General features: G+C 44.3%; 2 protein-coding genes across 2 annotated transcripts; one reads left to right on the forward strand and one right to left on the reverse strand.

Moving 5' to 3' along the window:
- Window positions 1-673: 673 nt before the first annotated feature.
- On the forward strand, window positions 674-17521 carry LOC131880840 (AT-rich interactive domain-containing protein 5B-like). Its single transcript, XM_059227555.1, has 10 exons — window positions 674-1390; window positions 1499-1756; window positions 13136-13367; window positions 13433-13669; window positions 13752-13870; window positions 13943-14099; window positions 14282-14432; window positions 14493-14589; window positions 14659-14910; window positions 14988-17521. Exons 1-10 carry the CDS (start codon window positions 1370-1372, stop codon window positions 17130-17132), a joined length of 3669 nt encoding a protein of 1222 aa, XP_059083538.1. The 5' UTR covers window positions 674-1369; the 3' UTR covers window positions 17133-17521.
- A 318-nt stretch (window positions 17522-17839) lies between these two features.
- LOC131880843 (heparan sulfate 2-O-sulfotransferase 1-like) lies at window positions 17840-19299 on the reverse strand. Its single transcript, XM_059227558.1, has one exon. The coding sequence runs from the start codon at window positions 19083-19085 to the stop codon at window positions 18039-18041; it is 1047 nt and encodes a 348-aa protein (XP_059083541.1). The 5' UTR covers window positions 19086-19299; the 3' UTR covers window positions 17840-18038.
- Window positions 19300-20933: the final 1634 nt, after the last annotated feature.

The raw sequence follows: 20933 nt of genomic DNA on the forward strand, positions 1-20933 counted from the left end.
GGGGCAAATGCAGAAAAGAATAAAGGACGAGCGGAATATTTTGCTATTCCCATTGGGAAACCTCCCCCTGTAATCTCAATCGGGTTGGCCGTAATTCCTCTCCAACCAGCTGGAGTTGAGGAAGTTTGGAAATGGGAGAGGTTAATGCTAAGCGGCTCTCTCTTTCCTTCTCTCTCTTTCTTCCTTTTTCCTTATTTCTTTGTATTCCTGTATGCACGCTTTCTTCCAGCTGTACTTTATGTTCGCCAAGTCTCTGTAATTCTCTTTTTTAAAGCATTACTCCAGATCTCTTTGTCTCCTTTCTGGCATCGCAAACATATAAGTAATCAGTAACTAAAAAGTACCTAACGCTGCTCTACTCTCCATCCGCGCATCCACATCTGATGCGCACACTTACGAGGAATAAATCAGGATTGATTTGTAATTGTTAGATTGTGTTTAAGTTTCTGGTCATGCTGTGAAACTAGGCGCGCTAAAACGACTCCTCGTTTCCCTGATCTTGCTCTTGCTCGTCACTCACTCCTCACTTTTCAGTCCCCGCACGCCCTCCCTGTGGCCAACTGGCTGGCAGATGGGCCAGCACGCTCGCCGGTATGCTCATTGGCCGGCCGGTTATGCTCTCGCTTGCCTGCATGCCTCCTTGCTCAGCCTGCTCTCCCGCGTTGAGTTCTGTTCCATTGTGGGGACTACACAGTAGTAGTGCTCCTGGTTTTGACTTGTTTGCTGCTCGCGAGTACGCCTCACTTGCTCGTTTTGGAGACAACTCTGCTAAGAGACCCGAACGAGTTGCTCAGTCCGAGTTGTGGCCTCTGCCAGAGAAGATAGATAAGCGTGTAGAGAAGATACGTTATCCGAGCAGTTTCAGGGGTCTGATTTCTGTGATCACTTCTGTACAGGAGGGGATTGAGGCAGCGTACTGCGGGCTGGGCATGACGTCACGCTGTGAGTGCGCTACATGTCGACTTCTGGTTAGCCTGCTGATACTCTAACTGCTCCTGCTTATTCTTCTTGTTGTATTGGGTGCGTGCGTGTGTGCATGCGTGCTTTTGTGTCAATGCATCAGGCGGCAGTATTTCATTGTGAATAATTTTGCAATTCGTGGTGATGCCTCACACTCATGCTTCATGTGCTTACTACCTTCTCCTGCTGTCTCCCAGCAGAGGTTAAAAGTGACCTAGTCGAATATTACCCATGAAAATAAACAAAGGGTTCGTGTAAAGTGAAGACGGGTGGTCACTTCATTCAGCCCAAGGGAGTTTCTGAACAAGAGAGAGAGAGAGAGAGATTTTTAGCCATGTTAATCTCATTAGTCGCCTGAGGAATTTGATCCGTTTGATCCGAGCAATCTTGAGCTCTCAAGTGCCGCATCATGGATCCAAAGAAGTTCTCCGTGAGTATTTGCGCAATTCATCTTGAATTATGTGGGCAAAAAGCAAAAAGACGATATCGATTGGTGCGTGTGATTGTTTTGTCATTCTTTCATGTTTTCCTCTTTCAGTTTGTGGGTCCTTCTTGTGGCCATCATGCCTCTTATTCGTTCTTCAAAGCCATAAAATATCAGAAGAATGGCAAACAAAAGATTTTATCACTAGGTGAATTCTTTTTCGTGAAAATCTGGAATGATTCAGATATTGTGAGCATAGGTGAACTCCAATTACTGTGGGAAGACAGAAATACAAATCAAGTGCTCTCCAGTTTACGTCTGTATTTCCTACCCGAGTACACGCCAGAAGGGAGATTGGATTCGCATGGAGAGGTAAGACACGAACAACTTATCATTACATGGACCTCACTTCTATCTGCCTAGTTGAGAAGAGCAGAACAAAATCATGGATGACTTTTTGACTGCTGATCTCTCGGGGTGATTTTTTCGTGTTTTGTTTTTCCTCTGACAGACATTACGGCGAGGATTCGAGTCATTAGCCTTGAGAAATTTAGAATCTCACTCACTCAATAGGACAGGACAGAAAAAAGAGTCAAATGAATGGGAGGGAACAAGACGAAAGTAGTCGTTATTGTAGGAGTAGTAGTAAAAGTTGAAATAGCTCCACTTGCAGTAATAAGAGGAGAAGAAACTGTAGCACTCGCAAGACGCAAATGGGACTTGTTTAGATTTGTATTCATTTCTCCGCATTCCCCTCAATGTGATTCGTGAGAGGAGATGTATTCCCCAATTGCTGCTGTGAGATAGAGAGAGAAAAAAACAGTTTTCACCTTTCTATCCAAACACTGTTTCGTCTCATTCTTCGTCTTCATTTTCTAATTTATGGGTCTCGAGCATTTGGGCGAATAGCTAGAGCACACGGGGGGGGGGCGAAGTAAGTAGTCGTTGTTGTTGTTGTTGTTATGCGCAACTCACTCGATCTCTTTGACTCGCCTGCTTTTCTAATAATCTCTGGCTCATTTCAACAAGAATTGAACGAAACAAACATTGAGAAAAAGCGTTCAGGGAGGTTGGACGGACCTTCCTTTTTTAGGGATCATTTTCCGTGTCATAGATGGCGGTGGTGTGAAGAGATAATTTGCTCACATTTTATCTCTATGTGACAAAAAGAGAGCATTACTTTCGTTGCTTTGAAAATGATCTCTCATCTCCCCTCAGAAAAATGATGTTTGAACAGAAGAGACAGCTTTTGATGTTTGAATGCAGTGTGTTGTCGATGGCAAAGTTAGTCTCCACTCCCAAAGCCGCTTCATCCTTCGTCGTCGTCGTCTTCCGTCTCCTTCTTCTCCTCCTGCTTCTTCGCCCTCTCCTTTAGTATACTCTAGAGGGCTCAATCTAGAGAACCGTCGTTCCCCTCTGGAAAGGTTTAAACGCGACAAGATTGATGGTAAACGAAACAATCCTTACGAAAGTTCCAAGGCGAGAGAAGCGAATCGCCAATTTGAAAACGGCACCTTTCTTGAAATACAGCCCTCTATTGTACAAGAATTCTGTCTCTCTCGCTCGGAAAATGGGAAAGAAATTGAAAAGGAGAGGCAGCAGAGGGCAGCATAGAGCACCATGAAAAAGCCACGACTACCTCTATCAAGTTTTACAGAACGAACGAACGTCGCCTATTCAGTCTGAGAGAAATACAACAACACACAAAGTACTGACTCCTCCACTCGAATCTACCTCGCGCTGAATTTTGAACCAGATCGAGTTTCTCTCACTCGACTGTCAGAAAACTAGGAGGAGAGGAAATGAGGTGAAATATTTTGAACAATACATTTTGTTGAACGACAGCCCTGAATCGTGATTTGGTCGATAACGATGAGCACTGCAGATTAACATAGCTCATCATCAAAGTGGCCCTGAGATCAGTGAGGAGGAGGAGGAGGAGGAGGAGGAAGACGGATTAGTTGGGTGTCAGTTCTAATATTATTAATGCTATTATTGTTATTACTGGCCAAATTAGGCGTATCCGTTGCCATTTCCCGACGTTTCTGTCTACCACGGCGGATTAAGACGATATATGCAGTATTTGGTGTGTCTCAAACTACATTAAACGATGCCATATTGTGTGTGCTAGTTGAATCTAGGTGATATTCTTGGCCAAAAGAGGAAAAGTTCACCAAAATTTGTTCATTTCTTTGACAAGTGTACGTGCTATTTTATGCATTCTCCGTCGTATTTGTACTTGAGCTTCACAATTCACATACATGTGTGTATTTTTATGGAGGACGAATTATGATGAAGGGTCCAGCGCAGGCCTTAAATTGAAGAAAGGTACTTTTTGTTATTGATTTTTTTTGTCATTTCACAAAGAACCGAGACCGGAGGGAGAGAAAAGGGGGAGGATGATCTAATAGAAAGCATTTTTCGAATGCAAACTTCTCTGTCTCCCCTTTAAAATGTCAGTTTTGGCCTTCTCTACGTCCTCGGGATTCGTGGAAAGAAAGAACTCTTCTCGGTTTTGGTAGGGTTGCTCCGTTCCTTGTTCTTACAATGGGGAAAGTTATCATCATTCGTCTAACCCAAAAAAAACTTTGGGAAAACTTCTCGTTGTCCCAACGTCTACACAAAGGCCCAATTCGGCCGAAACAGCCCTTCTGGTTTCAACCAAGGGAGGAATAGGCGAACAAGCTGCGCTTAAAGTACCGAGCACTCACAAAAGTAGTGACAATTTGAAAATGACTGCCTGAATGATCTTAATAACCTGAAGTGGAGTCGTGAGATGATCACCTCTGGGGATACCTCGGGCGCTACTGAATGATGTTTGATCATTCAGTGCAAGTTTTTGACGTGTCCGTAGACGTGGAGGCCAATTCAAAACTTGGGTCCAGGCTTCATGGGGTGAAGAAACCATTGGAATAAACGTTTTGCACAATTCACATTCACAACCAGTGCATTCAATGCTTCGGCAAATGAAGTGCCCTAAAGGAGTACTTTGATTTTTATTCCTGGTTTCGGCGGCCAAATGGTTCAAAGAGATTTTTCTAATTCTGATGATATGGCTGTTGTAGTGGAATTTGAATAGTAATATCCTGCGAAATGATCCGCACGGAAAGAACTCTGAACTCTGGGGAAGCCAGTACAATGCAATCCATCCACTGGTTTTGATTTGTCCAACAGGAAACCTGTAAGGATTCCTCATCAAACTTACTCTACTCCTTGAGACATTAAAAATTACGCCTTTGGCATTATTCTGTTCCATCTCAAATGATGTAATCGGAATCGTTTTCAGTTCGTTAAATACCTTTGTTACTTGTATACCGATATCGAAAAGACACTTTTATGCACATGCCGGGGAATTATTCGAGCTTCATGAAATGGCAAAATGGTTGGGCCTGCCATTCTCCTATACACCCAAGCTCTATTCGAGTCCGAATACGAAATACACGAGTACATGGACGCAGTACGAAAAACTTTTAAGAGGCAAACAAAACTGAAAGAGGAGTCGGGAAATATTGTCAAGGTCAATCAAGCATGCCTTTCAACCATTAGCTGGAATTCAGGAGCATACAGAACGATTTGGCTAGCGATGGGGGATAATGTTGTTGTTGGTAGCAAAAGTGATATCACACATGATCAAGTGATGTGCATTTGACATATTCTATTAACACGCTCATTCCAAATCGTATATATGAGCAGTATGTATGTGAAGCCTGGAAGGTTTATTTTCCTGGGTCAACCATAATCAAATGAGTGGTTGAGTAGCGCTCCCCTCTTCGGTCATTCGGCCACAAAATGCACGCCAAAAGGTTTTTAACAGCCACATACGTGTAATCTGTACCTCACACCAAGTACAGCAAAGGAGCCTCCCCCCCCTCCTCCGTCTCCGATAAAACTAAACCCTCCCTCTTTTTTTGGAAGGACTCTAGCAAAACTCGACTGCTAGCCCCACCACAATATTCAGCCCAAACCAATCACAGAGAAGTTCGTCGAAGAGAGCGATAACTGGATTACCCTCATTTTATTCTGGCTGTTCGTGAACCTCAACAATGAAAACAATGTCAAAATAAAAAGTCGATATTGTTGCTCAACGATTCAGCAACTAGAACATATTTAAGGGCTATAAGATCATAATCTTGCTTTTGCATTTAAACTGAAAAGCTGGCCCTTTTTTTATTTTTCCCGTTCACTTGTTAACCTCTCGCGTTATGAACAAAGCGAGTATTCTTCTGCCCTTCTTGGAGGCCCTGTTTTGTGCACGAATTTCCAGTCATCTGACCGACGGTAGAGAGCATCGGGATCAGTCAGCAGTCAAAGCAGTTCTTTTCTGACTCGAATCCAGCCTCCGCACCAAATTAGGGAGGAAAAGAATCAACTTAAACAAAGGGCAAAACATCAACGTTCATCATTTGTTGCCAATTCACATTGTGGGAAGGAAAATCAACGGGCTTGAAAAAAGAGAAAGAAAAATCCGGCGGAACAGTGGGCCCGATTGCCATGGGGTAATTGAAGTAATTGCATATCTGTGATTGCGTCCCTTTCTCTCTGGCTTGTTCAAAGTCGTTCCCAGTTCCACCTCCACATGCACAAGCTGTTCCCCATTTCCTGGCAATCAATAGCTTTCATGTTTCTGGTCCGTGTTTTACTTTTTGTAAATGGATGGCACAACGACCACGAGAGTCCACCAAAGGAGGCGACGGCTCTACTTGATACTGAAGTTCCTCTGTGAGAGAAAGAGAGCCTTCGTTCGTACGAACGTGGAACGTGGAACAACGTACCTAGTAGTACAGTGGCAATGCTTCACTGTATGGACGTAGTGCAGGGAATGAGAGAAGTTCCACATTGGATTTGGAGGGAAGAAGACACGGAGAACAACTTTCAAAGCGGCACAAAGAGGACCCAACTGCGACGAAACCTTAGAGTGAGTTGGAGTAAGAAGACGAAGCAGAAGACGAAGAAGAAGAAGACTGAGCAAGAGGAAGACCAAGAATAGAAAGCATGCACATCGAAGGCAACCAACCTTTGCCAAATGGTTCAAGACCAAAAATGGTAGAAATGAAGCGCCAGAAAGGTCGCCCTCTGAGCTCAGTAATTCAGCTCTTTTAGCGAGGAATGAAGGGGGGTCAATTTGTTAATATGCTTCAGGTTTAATGAGTTTTGGGATCGATTTGGACCCAAGCCAAACACTTGTACCTGACTCGAGGTGTTTAATACTGGAAATTGTTTCCCTCATGCCTGATTAATCTACGACTAATCACGTTGAAGACGGGATATAGATATTGAAAGAGATCGAGCCTTCGTGCCGTTACTTTATCAACGTGCCGCGTGTTATGAGGCCCTCGAGAAGTCATTGCAATTTTAATGACGTCTCTTTTATCCATTTGAATGCGGTTTGTTTGTAAGACTGTATGTGTATCCTGTGGACGAGTCCATTCGGCTGTGAAATGGGGGTAGAAGGTTGTGGGTCCCGCGTTTTCGAAAGAGAACTACCAGAGGATAACAGGGGAGAGAAAGAAGGAGGGAAGAGGAGGAGAAGGAGAAGAACGAGAATGCCGCGAAAGAGGGCAATTCTCTCACTCTTAAGCAGGTGTCATTTATCATTTCAATAAACGCGTGGCTTTTTTGGCAAATTGTGATCTGTCGAACACATTGCGTGGTATCTCTGTTATCAATGTGTTCAAATGTGCATGTGTGTGCATGTGTGTGAATCATCAAAAGACTCTCTTGAGTGGATGACGACTTGTCCTCCATGCATGGATAGATGAAGGAACATGCTAATATGATTGGTTTATCTATTCATACCTTAGCCAGTTCTCCTTTTTCTCAATCTCTCTTGCTTGATGTGGCGTATCTCTAAATGTGGATGCATGTATGTGAACGAGTGTGTACGTACATGTATATGGAGAAGGCAGCCTTACTGAAGATTCGTGAAGTTGCCATCTTCCACCATTTGCTTGGACCCCTCTCGAAGAAAGAAGCAGCATATTTTGCTTTCTGTGTGAGCTTTGAACCAGATACTACTCATCCAGTACGTCGTCGAGGAGGAGGAGGACGAGGACGACGACGACGACGTTGTTGAACTACCAGACATGATGGTGGACAAGAGCGCAGAAAGCCAACAAGACAGACGACGAACTTGTATGTAGTAAAAGAGCTGGAGGGGCCACGTTTTGAAAAGATTCGTGAACGAATTTTAATGGTTCATTCCCTTCGTTTTCCTCTCGTGGAGTTCGATCCCGTGACTTCGCGGCAAAAAAGAAGGGGGGTGAGATTGCTGGCCCATTATTCCAACTCCTGCCAGTCATCCATCGACGGGGACAGGAAATGACATTCTAGAAGTTCATGGGCTTCTTGGGGTGAGCGGGCTGCTCTTAATTTGGACATGGTTCAAGATTAAGATAAATTTATTCACTCACTCAAAATTGAGGCTTGTCATCAAAAGACTTGGGTGGAACGAATTCACCTGTATGTAGTACTTTATGTAGTTGTGAGCTTCTCCTCATTCTCCTCTCGAAATAAGTACACACAAGTGTGAATGGATCATGTGTGCGAGTGTGTGTGTGTGTCTGTGTGTGTGTATATGCGTTTAAGTAGATACCGACTCAGGCATAGGAGTCACCTCCTCAAACAAGATAAGCTGTATTTCCTGAAATTCGCAATTTTGGCTTTATTTATCTTTGTGAAAGGAGACTCGCATTACGCAGCACTCTCTTCAAATTGTTTTTCATTGCGTGGCATTTGCCCTCTTTCACCCCTAGCATTGAGGCTTCCGCTCTCTACACATATTCGTATTACGTACGTACTTACTGCTTTACTGCATGCACACATGTAGCCATTACATACATACAAGCCCTCTACTACATACACTCAAAGAGTATACTATCGAGTGTATGTACATACAGACACACTCCCAAATGGACATACTCCTCTGCTACGTGTTGTCCCTACTTCCATGAGCGTGATCTTTCCTATCCTGGGTGCTAAGTGCTTCTCCAAATGAGAGCAGCACAAAATTAAACAGCCTTTGTGTCAAATAAATCCAAAACCTCTAAACTGAGTCGTTGACGCCGCCATTAGAATCCGTCGGCGTTATTTTGTTCTATCCCCTCCCCGAAAGAAGAAGTCTTTTGGTGAAAAAAAGGCGAGGAAATATCACTCTTCTTCCCCTGGCATATCTGTTTTGCCCCGGCCAGGCAGGCCCTCCAATCAGCAGCGCACATCAACCCGCGGTTGGCTAACCAGGGATTTTTGGCCTTCAGGATCAATCCTCGAACCCAAGATTTGCTCCAATTTTTCTTCACATGGTCAAAAAATATTGTGCAAAGTTTGAGATTTCAAATCGCCCCCAAACGCGAGTTTATAGCTCTAATAATATTCAATTTTGCCCCCCCCCCTGTTCCGCGTTTTGCCTCTCTCTAGTAGTGACTCTATGAGGTACAGAGAAGAGCAGGCTAGTCTAAGCCGGCCCGGAGCTGGTTGTTGCGGGCGGGCGGTTCCCTGTTTTACCAGCTCATAACAGAGCGACGAGAGGCACTGTCGGGAACCTGATGCCAGGCCGGCGGGATCTGCTTCCAGTTCACTCTTTTGGATGGGATTACAACACGAGGGACAGATCGAGTGGATTGAGAGTAGTTTCCAGGTTAGGTGTTGGCCGAGATTGCAATTATGGAAGACATCAACGAGTAGATTTATCTCATTCTGACTGGGGTTTGAGGCGTTCATGGCTATGCATATATACAAACTTACCACGTTTGAGGAGGAGAGCATTTTTGTAAACAAGAGAATTTGACCAGGGGCGTTCTGGAAAATGTGTCACAAAAAACAATTGAAAAATATGGAAAAACAGCTTGGCCATGGTCCATTCTTGTGGGAGGAGGTGACGGATGTTTGTGATTATATGTGTTCTGAGAGATAGCTAAAATTGAGGTTGATGCCTTTTGTAAGCATGGCACAAGCAAGCATTGGGAGCTTTGGGTTGACAAAAACAACTACTTGCCTTGATGGAAAGCCCAACCACATAAGATCTCGCTCATTGAGCATTCATTCCCTCAAAGTGCGACCAACCGTGATAGTTTAAGTGGAGTTGAACTATTGAAAAAAAAACCGTTCATGTTTGATTGATTCTTAGTACACGCTGAAGTTGCTAGATTCCTTCCTCTCCTTTTTTTATTAGTGTTCTGTTACTTTTATGCCACATCTGATTTTACGCGCACATTGAGCTAATGGGATATTTTGAAAACGAATTTTCGAGCACCAAGCTACACCATCGACCAGCCAACCAACTAACAATCCAAGCGAACCAACTCGCACACACACACACATACAAGCAGAGAGAGAGAGAGTGAGGGTTAGGGAGGATAGATGGTATAGTAGAGAACCATGAACGAACATGGCTGAACAACAGTATGTAGAGAGGAAAGAAGCCGAGAGAAGGCAAGATTTTTTTTTGTCCGCCGCCCTCCAAGATGGCCAGGCAATGTTGATGATGATGATGATGACGACGATGATCAGAGACGAACGAGGGCTGCTGTAGTGGTTCAAATCATATGTAGTACGCCACCGACCAGTCAGTCAGTCGTTGGTTTGGTTCGACAAAGGCGATTGCTAAACTGATGGGAGCGGTGCACACTTTTTCCTCTTCTCCTCTCTTCTTCACTTTGGATCTGAATACCAAAACTCAATATGGTTTTAGAGTCAGGTTTGGCAGTTGTCAAAACCTGAGTCATGATTTCATGATTTTGATGCATAACGCGCAAGAAGACGAGGCAAGGGACGGAAAAAAACCTCTTTGGGTATATACGGTAATGGCTGGTTCTAGCTCCGTCAGTGAGTGAGCAAGAGAGAGAGAGAGAGACAGGAAAAAAGAAAACCAATTTCCATTGGCTTTTGCCATTTGACGTGGCTCTATTGTTTGGATGGACTGGGTACATAATGGCCACCAAACTCTGGAAATGCACAAAGCTGAAGGAAGAGCTGAAGAGCGGACGAAAGAGCACCACCAATGGGGCATTCAAGTAGAGCGGACACCACATGAAGTACGAGTGCAGGCTATCTACTACTACAGAGGAGTGCTCGGAGGACCAACCAAATGGATCGAACTAACAACGCTTAATCACACAAGGAATTGCAAATGGGAATAAGTGTGTTTACCTTTCCCTCACCGGTCATGCTGAAACCCATGAATGTTTTAACATTCTACCTAATAAACTCTCTCGTGATGGAAATACCACAAGCGCACTTGCACGTAGTAACTAGACCGGGGACAAAGAAGATCAAGTTGCGGCGTTTATTTTGATTTCCACCAAGCTTCATGGTCACCAACGCCATTGAAGCGGATATTCAATTTCCAACCACTAGACTCTTCTAATTTTCCAGCTGAATTCACTCGTTATGAGGCGACCGATGATTGGCTTTCAACCACACAAGAATACTTCAGTGAATGGGATCGATGTCTTGAAGCGTAATTGACCTACTTCCGATTAAGGCTTCTTAACAGTTGAGACAATGTTAGCGCCAATTGTTAATGGCCACCAAATGAAAGCTGTGGCAAGTGGCGATGCAATCCCAGGCCGTGATCCTTTGTTGTAAATTTGTGCAAGAAAACCAGGCGCCTTGTTTGCTGCTTCAGGGAATGAGAAAACGTGGTTTGAGGTCTCGGGTGGTGATCTAGATTCTCCTCCTCCCTTCCTTCTTCTCCACCTCAGTCTTCTCCTGCAGTTTTAGTTGTGTAGCTGGCCCGTTCACATTTACCCTTATCAAGGACCTATCAACCCATGGAGTACTTACTTGCTGTACTGTAGAGGGCTCCCCTCGTCGTCATCATCTCTGGATCTCCGTCCATTGTTGTGAGGAGTCGAGTGATCAAGATTCAACCCATAGAGCTTGGCAGCAAAGTGCGACGAATTTGCGTCGTATTTCGTGTCATTAGCATAACCCTGCCACGATCGGGATTGACCCCGAGCGGCTATGGAAACATCCATGCTGCCAGTGGTCTCGGACTCGTTCTGTCTTTTATCTTCTTCGGGAACTGCAAGAACAGCAACACCCTCCCACAAGGGCATCATCATCCACTGCCACTGTGGCTCCCTAGTCTTGACACAGAATCAAACCAGGGGTAGGATCTGGTGACTTGAGAGCCCTCAGGCGGAATTAATGAGAATCGAATCATGTAATAAACCAACTTGAGCTAATGAGCTGAGAGCATGATGGTTTCGTTGACGAAGAGCCAGATTTCTTCCTTCTCGACCCACCAAAGTGCTGGCATATTGTACAATAGGTGGACAGTCGACCTAGAGTCCAACTTTGTCAAAGTCCCATTAACCTTGAAACTTCCGATTCTCAAGCACTTGAGTATTCTGTATAGGGTAAAGTTGTGCTAAATTCTAAGCCTCAAGAACAACCAAAACTGACGTGGAAAACAAGTTTCGTTTGTGGCAGAGAGGAGGGATATGGAGAAAGAAATGTGATATTGAACAAGTGTGTGTGTGTGTGTGTGCTCGACGATCGAGTTTTGAACTCTATTTCGAGTTGCATGTGGCTCCGAGATTTCGTTTGCGAAACAAACACGACTGGCTTTGTGATAAGAGCTTCCTTTCATTGTAACTTTGTTTGTCCGTCGACGCAAATCGTCACGATAATTGAAATTGAAAATCGGATCGCCCACATACCCATTCTAGATAAAGGTATCGACCGGATGTTCAGATTTCAGCTCTTACGTTCAAACTGGATTTGAACATGAAATTGTAAGAGCCAATATGACGTTTTTTTAAAATCATTGTCAAGAGTCTCGATTGATATTTTTTTTTTAGATTTAAAATGTTCATGACGAGGGACTTTGGAAACTGGCATCAAATGGCAATTTGGAACAAAAGAAGAAGAAAATCAAGATCAACATATAAACACACACACATACACATACACCTCTCGTTTGCTTAACTCTTCTTCGAGTTTAAATATCTTTATCTTCGTTGAGAACGTCAAGACAACCGGCCAAAGTACGAATCGGCCGTATGATCTTTCGCTAAATGATGAAGTTTTTTACAGCATGTTATGCAGTCTCAGTAGATCAGAAAAAGTATATCAATTTGGTAAAAGAAAAATTGAGAAGAAAGTGAGAACTCATTTGGCGTTCCGAGACGAAGATTCATAGGAAATGATTACGTTCCATTACAATCATCGTCAAGGAACAACTTTTGATTACGCCACTCTCAACGCACATCCAATTATCTCTAATCCTGAGCAAACTAAAAACGGATTGTAAAATCGTATTTAAGCTCTGAAAATGCCAAGGCATAGACACTGTTTTGTCCATACTGAACTTTACTGTATCTTTTTCTCAAGAGGTTGAATTTTGAATGAATGGAAGTCTTTTATATTTGTTCACTTAATCGATCAAGGGACGGGGACAAGTTTGATTTGGTCTCCAGATTTCTTTCAACATCTGGATTGTTAGCGGTGCTTTTTTGTAATCGAAAGAGCAAATTCCCTGTGCTTTTTAAGTTTCTGGGAATATCAAATTTGATGGAGGCCGTTTATCTTGGCGTGATCTTCAGCGAGCGTGGCATTACAAAAATGCAGAATTTCCTCTCGAAACTCATTTGCGAATTTCTAGGACACGATGACCTTGCCTGAAGCGCTCTGAGCACGGTACATTCGTTGTTACTAGATAAATGGGCGCGGTAGGCCGAAAACGAAGACTGACTGATCTTGCTTATCCCGCAACTTATTGACTGTTTTCTTTCCACTTCTAAATTCCAGGACGAAGTTGTTGCTGTGTCAGAAAAGGCTGTTCTACGGGTGAACGATCTGCTGGATTGGATTGCAGATCCCAAAGAAGTGACGTGGGACCGAGGTCTACGAGGAATCTGTTCCGAGGACTGTAAGGCCCCAGAAGGAGCTCCGGTTCAATATGATGTGGGACTCAATTCCAAATTCTCACCTGGGCATTCCGAATTCCTGAACGATGTCAGACAAGAAAAGATTGCCATAGGTAACAGGAACTCGAACAAACACTCCCCAAAGACCAATGGCCTTCACTGGGATTTGTCCTTTCAGGAGATGTACCTGATATCGATGACTTGGGTGTGAACATCCTAAGCATCCCACAATACGGCCGGTATCGATCGATCCTGAAGCGGATTGCGGGAAGGGAGAAAGAGTTTATGCAGAATTCGCTCATAGCTGCCCTCGGGGGATTCACCGTTCCCACCCGGCGAACTTTTGTGCTCTTTTGCCGTGATGTGTTTGATTATGCCGAGCTGGAAGAGCACCCTTACTTATGTAACCACTTGGGTAAGTTCAGTTACAGAGCGAGTAGTAGCTTTGATCATTTTCTTAAATGGGAGCACGGTGTCATTTTTTTAATGATTTGCAGCTCCTAAATTGAAAGGCAGGCCAAGGAAGAAGAAAAAGATCAAGCGGGCAGGTTCTCCAGAATCCGAGTCAGCAAGCTCTGAGTCTTCTGTGTCAACCTCGGTTTCGGTATCGTCGAAGGTAAAGGTCTCAATTAGCCGGATATGAGAGAATGACTCACATACTTGAACTGGATCTCCGCTCGCTTTTCAGAATTCCAACTTGAAGAATGGCGTGAAGAAGGATCTAATATCCATTTTAAGTCAGAAGAACACCAAGGATGAATTAGATTTCCTTCAAAAATTGATTTCCTTCATGGACCGACGAAATACACCTATAGAGCGTCCGCCAATGCTTGGGTTCAAACAAAGTGAGTTGCAGAAACTGAGTGGCTGATGAGATTCTTTGTTATGAAAGGCTAACTGAAATGTCAACGTTGCCCCTTGGAGAGTTGTATTTCTCCAGGGTTCACTTAGCCACTTCTATACAACAACCCTTTGTTTAATAAGGCCATCAATGAAATTAAAACATCTCTCGCTCCCTCATTTTCAGTTGATTTGCATTTGTTCTTCCTGAAAGTCGAAAAACTGGGAGGTTACGAAGGCTGCATGAACAAGAAATCTTGGAAGGCTATTTATGACGAGTTGGGTGGAAATCCTCAAAATACGAGCGCGGCCACGTGCACACGAAGGCATTATGAGAAGTGAGTTACAAAGGATATCAAAAGTAGTGACCAATATTAATCGTATTTTCCTTTCGTCAGGTTTCTACTCCCTCTTGAGAAGCACATGAGAGCCAAAGCTAAAGGGGGAAAGAAAGCCAACCAAGATTCTATCTCGTCGAATGACGCTAGTGATAAGGTTTGTAGTAGTACTTCATCGACGAGGTTTGCGTTGGCAAGTTTCGCAATTTTCAATTTTTGCTTCTAGGAGAGCAAGTCTCCAATTGCGTTACAAGACATGGACAAGAGTTCCAGGACAACCTCTCCCGAAGAAAAAGACAAATTCAAGACGGAAGAGGAAATGGAAGACATTCGTAATAGGTCGGAAGAGGGAGAAGATCTATCTATGCCAAATACGAGCGAGTCTGAGGTTAAACATCCCATGATGTCCTCGACGCCCACTCTTACAAGCGAGGTCACCAACATGAAGAACCATGATGGATACCCACTTATGTCAGCCGTAAGTATGCCTCATCTTGAGTGAGCATGTTGGAACGACACTAGTAGGCATTAATCCAATTCCATTTGACCTTTCAGAGTATTCAGTCTTTGGTGGATAACAAGAGCAAGGTGGATTCCGATGGAAAACGTCTCCAAATCGACGACTTGATCATCATTCCCAACAATTTGGGTGGAGGCATGCCTGAAGGCGGCTCGGCACTCCAGAATCTGGCTAAGATTGCCAGTCGCTATCAGAATACCAAGGAAGGCAACGGAAACCGTGTCAGCGAAGGCGACAGATCGTCGCCCAAGAGACCACGAATGGATGATCCCAAGTCCATTTCTGCTACCCAAGCTATCCCAGCTTCGAAGAAAACTGGGTCCAGTCTGCCGTCCGCTGCCAGCACAGGAGCGGCAAATACCCCTACTTCAGTAGCTGCTGCCGCAGCTGCAGCCAACAATTTCTTTTCCTTGTTACCCCCTGGCTTATTGCCTCCTTGGTCTGGTATTCAAGGTTTACCAGGAACACCTGGAACATCTTCACCTAAGGGGGCTTCTTCTCCCATTCCGTCTGGCAAAGTGACTCCCTCGAGTTCGGCGACAAGTGGGACAAGCGCTGTGAATGCCTTAGCAGCGGGATTTCCAACAGGATTTCCGTTCCCAGATCCGTCCAAGCTTGGACCCGAGGGTTACCATTTGTTGCAGTTGTACGAGAGACAACTTAAAGCAACTGCAGCCCAGCAACAGACCTCGCTAAAAGCCACCAATTCGCCAGCATCGTCGAAAACCAATGGAAAAGAACCTTCTAACAGCCAGTCAAACAATTCAACGGGAATTGCGGTAGGCTCAAGCTCTAAGAAGGAAACCAAGGAGAGAGACAGGAGCAAAGTATGTAAACCGCCCCCAGACAATAAGCGTCCTCCAAGCCTCATGCAAACTCCTTGCGCATTTATGCAGACCTCAACTTTTTACACGAATCCTTTGGCTGAGATTACCAGGTTAAAGGAGGCCGAAAAAGCGAAAGCTTCGAGTGGAAGAACAATGGTGTCTGGTCCCGAAGATGATGTGCTGGATCTCTCATCCGGGTCTAGTTTGCCTAAACGTGCTAAAATTGAGAGTCCGTTCTATGGGATGAAAATGGAGGGAACTTCGCCAGCCCCCATGGGTATTGCCCCAACCTTGGACCTCTCGTATAAGAGAGAGAATAATGTCAAACCTGAGATGAAGGCTTCGCCATTCTCGGCTGAAGCGTTATTGAGCAAGCCGACAAACTCAAAGCCTCTTCATCCATCAGCTTCAGGATCATCGGGTAGTTCTTCTCACCGACCGTCATCAATCCCGCCCCACACGGATCTAGTCAAAATTGCTCCAATGTCCAGTTTGACGGCCAAGAATGACGGACACTCCGGCTCTTCATCGAGAGCCAGTCCGTTTGGGGGTCAACACACCCTTCGAGCCAGCCCCGCCTCCTCTCTCTACTCGTCCTCACCCGTCGAAAAGTCGCCTTCGGCCAGAGCCAGTCCTTGGCACACGCCTGTTAGTCACTCGAGTCCGTCTGGAGTACCAAAGGATCCCAAACCAGCCATTCCAGTTAGCCCAGTGGTGCGGGACGAGTATAAGAAGGCTGACATGGGCCATCTCGGATTGCCTCCCGGGCTGGCGTCTTTGTTTCCACCATCCTCTCTTGCCACCTCAACCCCTATGTCCCTGGCACTCCAAACGTCAATTGCCAACTCATATTCACCACACACCTCAATGGCAGGTTCAAACCCTTACTTGGCATTACTAAGCCAAAGCCATTCGACTTTAGGGAAGTCACATTCTCAGTCGGCCGCATCTGGCGCGGCAGCGGCCGCCGCTGCAGCTGTCGCAGGTTACCCAGCCCATCTCATGGATCCAGCCACTTCAGCATATTATGCAGCCCTTTACAGCCAACAGATGTATGGAGCCGGGGCAGGGATGCCCGCGGGTATCCCAGCAGGGATCCCTGGATACGGCTTGGGTGGAGGAGGGGGAGGGGGTTTGAATGCAGCCCTCCGTGGAATGTCTCAAGGGGGTCACGGGATGCCACCAACCACTCACGCGTCTGGATTGGACCAACTCCAGGCTTCTGCACTCCAAGCCATGTTAGCACGAGGTAGTTTGGGTGGAACTTCCTCTCCTGCCTCGAATCCCTATGCCAGTTATGCTAGCCTTTTGGGACTACCGGGATACGGGTTTCCCACCTCAAGGAAGGACTAAATGTGATTCGAATTTGAATGACCCACATTCCCCTCGCTTTTAAAGATGCTATTAACATGTCTATAGTACTTTGAGTGTGATATCGACTCTATATGATTTTTTTGGGCCGTGACCAATTTCAGAATTATCTTCATCTGCAAAATTGTCATTATTAATACTAAGTTCCCCGGTAGAAGGCTTTTAACTCTTTTGCAATCTTTAGAACCGTCAACTCCTTAGAATCCAGTACAAAGATCGCCCGGCAAATCGAAAGAAAGACGATTAAGATACTTTTCCAAATACACAGGAGTTGGCCCAAGTCTTTCATTGCTTGCATGGTTCCAATGATCATCCAATAAATGTTTGTGTGTTCCAAGCCATACATATGGAATAAATGTCATCTAAATTTATTTGTCCAGTGGGAAGAATACAGGTATTTTCTTGAGTAGACGTCAAGATACTCCACATTGATTTACTTCTCAAAAAGAAAGTTCAAGTTATTGTTGAATCCCCGTTCTTAGTTTGATGGGTGTAAAATATTGCATGCCTAGCAAGATTATTACAAGAATGAGTGTGGTCTCTTGGTGATTTAATCATAAGGCCAGGGACGTTGCCATTGTCAATCTTATGTCATTATGGCAGATTAAGAATGTCCTTCAATAGCTCAAGAGTATTTTTGAACTCAGTTAAAACAGTAACACCCAATGGAGTCAGATTCTTAAGCGAAGTTCGTTCCAAGATGCAATCAACTTTATTACAGCGAGCATTCAATGTTCCCAAATCAACTGTTGACAAACCAATTGCCCTTTGATGCCAATTTCAATAATGATGAAAACACAGGAATAAAAAGTACAGACAGGTCTGAGATCACCATTTAAGTTCTGCTAGCAAGTTTGAAATCATCGCAATTAGCTTGGCTAGTATGCCTCAAGGGCGTATCTTTTCATAATGGAACATCCCGATCCCTTTGGTCTGTTTGAATTCCGATTTGAGGGCCATGAAATGAGAGTAGGCGAATTCATAGAATTCATTCTCGAGTTTCCACACTTTGGTCTCTTTCATCCGATTCACCGTCTGTTCTGAAGGAATATCTTTGTGTTTGGTTTTGCGAATGTGTTGTGCAGCATCCGAGTTTTGGAACATCTGGGTAGCACCTTTGAAGAACCTGGGCAGAGTCATTTCCAGGAGTTGAATAAATGTTTCCAGCTCCTCCGTGACTCCCACCAAGAAATACTTGTGAGCCAGATTGAATTTGGCTTGTTCCAACGCCCAGCGATTGCCCGGTTCCCAGCACTTTTTGAAATGACCACAAAACCAGGGGACCTGGACCCACATCTTTTTGGGATCGCAATCGCCCAATTTGCGCTCTACACACTCATCGAAAGTCATTTTGTCGCCCATGCGGCTCCTGATCTTGTTCACGCGGAAATCGTCTCCGTAGCGCAAGAAGTAATAATAGGAGACCAAGCGATCCAGGGGACGCCGGATCATATTGATGTAGATCGGAGAGGGACCCGACAAGCCCATTTGATCAAAGTCAATGTACCCAAAGTGCCCGTGATATAGAGCAGGGCGCTTGCTCTGCCATTGGGTAATATTGTTGGCAAAGAAGACCCTGTCCTGTAGAGTCAGTAAGTGTTGAGGGCGAGTTATGTTTAGCAACAAGACATTGTAGCCCAAGGTCTTGCACAACTCGTACGGCAAATGCATGAGAGTGGTGGATGCGGTTTTAGGGATGCGATTATAGATCAAAATGGGCTCATATCGAGTGGAGGGGTCAGGGACGGCTACAGACAAAACCACCGGTTCTGGCGTGGGACTGGGGGGAATAGACCTGAAGTAGAACAAGAGCAGGAAGAAGGAAGCAAAAGCTAGGAAGATGACGACCAAAGGCCTAGGAGCGACCAACAGCCTCGACCACGACATCCCGGGAAGCGGGGTTCCTGGTGTGGACATTCGCCCTAGAAACGTCATGGTCTTCAAAATGACCCAGGACGTTGTTCATGGGTGTATGGCAAAATGGTGACGATCGACGGAAGATCCTGATTGGCAGTTAGCCTGTGGGGGACATTAGCCACAGACAGTGAGAACTCATGGTGGAACACGATGGAACACGATGGACCAATATGGAGCACCATGGAAACTCAATATATGCCTAGAAGTTGATCGAAGGAATATGGATACCCTGAGAAAATGTATTTTCAAGACTTTTTGAGCTTTAGGGAAAAATTTAGCCGAGCAAAGGGAACAGTTTTTGAGGAAAATTTACAACTTAAGATTAGTTTGGATAAAACCGGACTGACCAAAGCATGGCCATTCTCAAAATTAATCTTCACATCATGAAGTTCATTAGGACACAGTTGATGATTGGCTATCCGATTAGAATAGTAATTAATCGACATGACGTTTATTGAAAGCTTCATGGGAAATTGACTGTTAGTTTTTGTTACCGCTTTTTTCCGTTGTAGCTTCATGTTTCAGTTCGTCAAGAGAGGGATTGTCGTTTTCCCGAAATTTTAAATTTCATATCACGATTTTAAGATGTACCATGCTTCGGATTATCTTTCGAAAATCAGTTTACCAAGGAATTTTGTAAAGGAAATGAGGATGGACTTCATTTTACCATTTCTTTACATCCCTTCTAATATACATTTTTTACTTAACCAACTGAGCATTTGACCACCAAAATTTCTTCACTGCATCAGAACCATTCAAGATCATAAACATGCTTTCGGTCATGGTTGAAAATAGTATTACCCAACATTTTCCACAACCGTACAGCGCGTTTCAAAATAGAAAAAAAATTAGCTTAATCAATGCTAGATACTGCAACAATTTCATATGATTTAGATGCAGTTTGATGCAAATAAGTACATGTATTCAAACGACCCTTACATGCATCTCCCACGGGAATGTCTTCCCAATGACCGTTTCATTTGGTTCTTGCAGATTAAATGCACTCGAATTCACGGAATGCAGAACACACACATAAACCATCTTTCCTTAAACGAAGCACGCAAAGATAATTTAACGGCACAAGTTTTGGGAGTGTCCATGGGGTCGCCAACAACACCAGTCAATTTGCTCAGAATTAATGATTGACTTTTGGCTCATTTTCATCTGAATATTCGACGTCTAAAATCTAGATTGGATACGCATCCAAGCCAAGTTCTCCAATAAAAAATTTCTAATGATGTTATGTTTTCCTGCATTTCGTGCGCAGTCTCTGCTCTATCTGCTCTATCGGCTCTATCGTTCTCCTCCTTAGTACATACATCTCTCTTGGCTAAAGGTAATGTTAAGCATCAGAAGACTCCACTCAACCTCTCTCCTAAACTGTGCCGTGGGAGGCTTATACTGAAGAGCATTGAACTTGTAGAAACATAAAGGGTCACTTTATTCTTGGACTCAAGGGTTGAGCTGCTCCTTGGGGAGTCAATGCCAGAATGCCGACCTTAGTTTGGACAATGCCAGCAAAAAAAAGAAATACAAATCAAATTTGTTGGTCAAAACATATACTTTTTACTCTTGTTACCTTCGTTGCTTAACTCAACAGCCACTTACTGATCAAGCAACGAACAAGACAAGTATGGAAAGTCTTCTTGTCTTCTATCTGAGATATCGAGGATTAATTTGTTGCGAAACAAAACTTGCAGATCAACCAATTTCAAGCCTTGCTCAAGCCCTTTTCATTTTTTTTTTCTTCTTCTGGTCTTTGCTGTTTTTGAGCAAGAGGTCAAACGGCAGGGGCTGTGTCTTATACAGGCATCAGTTTATATTGATTTCGTGTGTAGCCTCCCAGAGCCAGCGATTGTTATTGTT

This window comes from Tigriopus californicus, chromosome 5 (assembly GCF_007210705.1).
Source record: "Tigriopus californicus strain San Diego chromosome 5, Tcal_SD_v2.1, whole genome shotgun sequence".
NCBI classification, from domain to species: Eukaryota; Metazoa; Arthropoda; class Copepoda; order Harpacticoida; family Harpacticidae; genus Tigriopus; species Tigriopus californicus.

What these genes read in the sequence shown, in the direction of transcription:
- LOC131880840 (XM_059227555.1), top strand. Translation starts at nt 1,370, where the DNA reads ATGGATCCAAAGAAGTTCTCC. An exon ending in ACACGAAGGCATTATGAGAA is followed by an intron (nt 14,433 to 14,492) that starts GTGAGTTACAAA and finishes TCCTTTCGTCAG; the next exon opens with GTTTCTACTCCCTCTTGAGA. An exon ending in GATACCCACTTATGTCAGCC is followed by an intron (nt 14,911 to 14,987) that starts GTAAGTATGCCT and finishes TTGACCTTTCAG; the next exon opens with AGTATTCAGTCTTTGGTGGA.
- LOC131880843 (XM_059227558.1), bottom strand. Translation starts at nt 19,085, where the DNA reads ATGACGTTTCTAGGGCGAATGTCCACACCAGGAACCCCGCTTCCCGGG.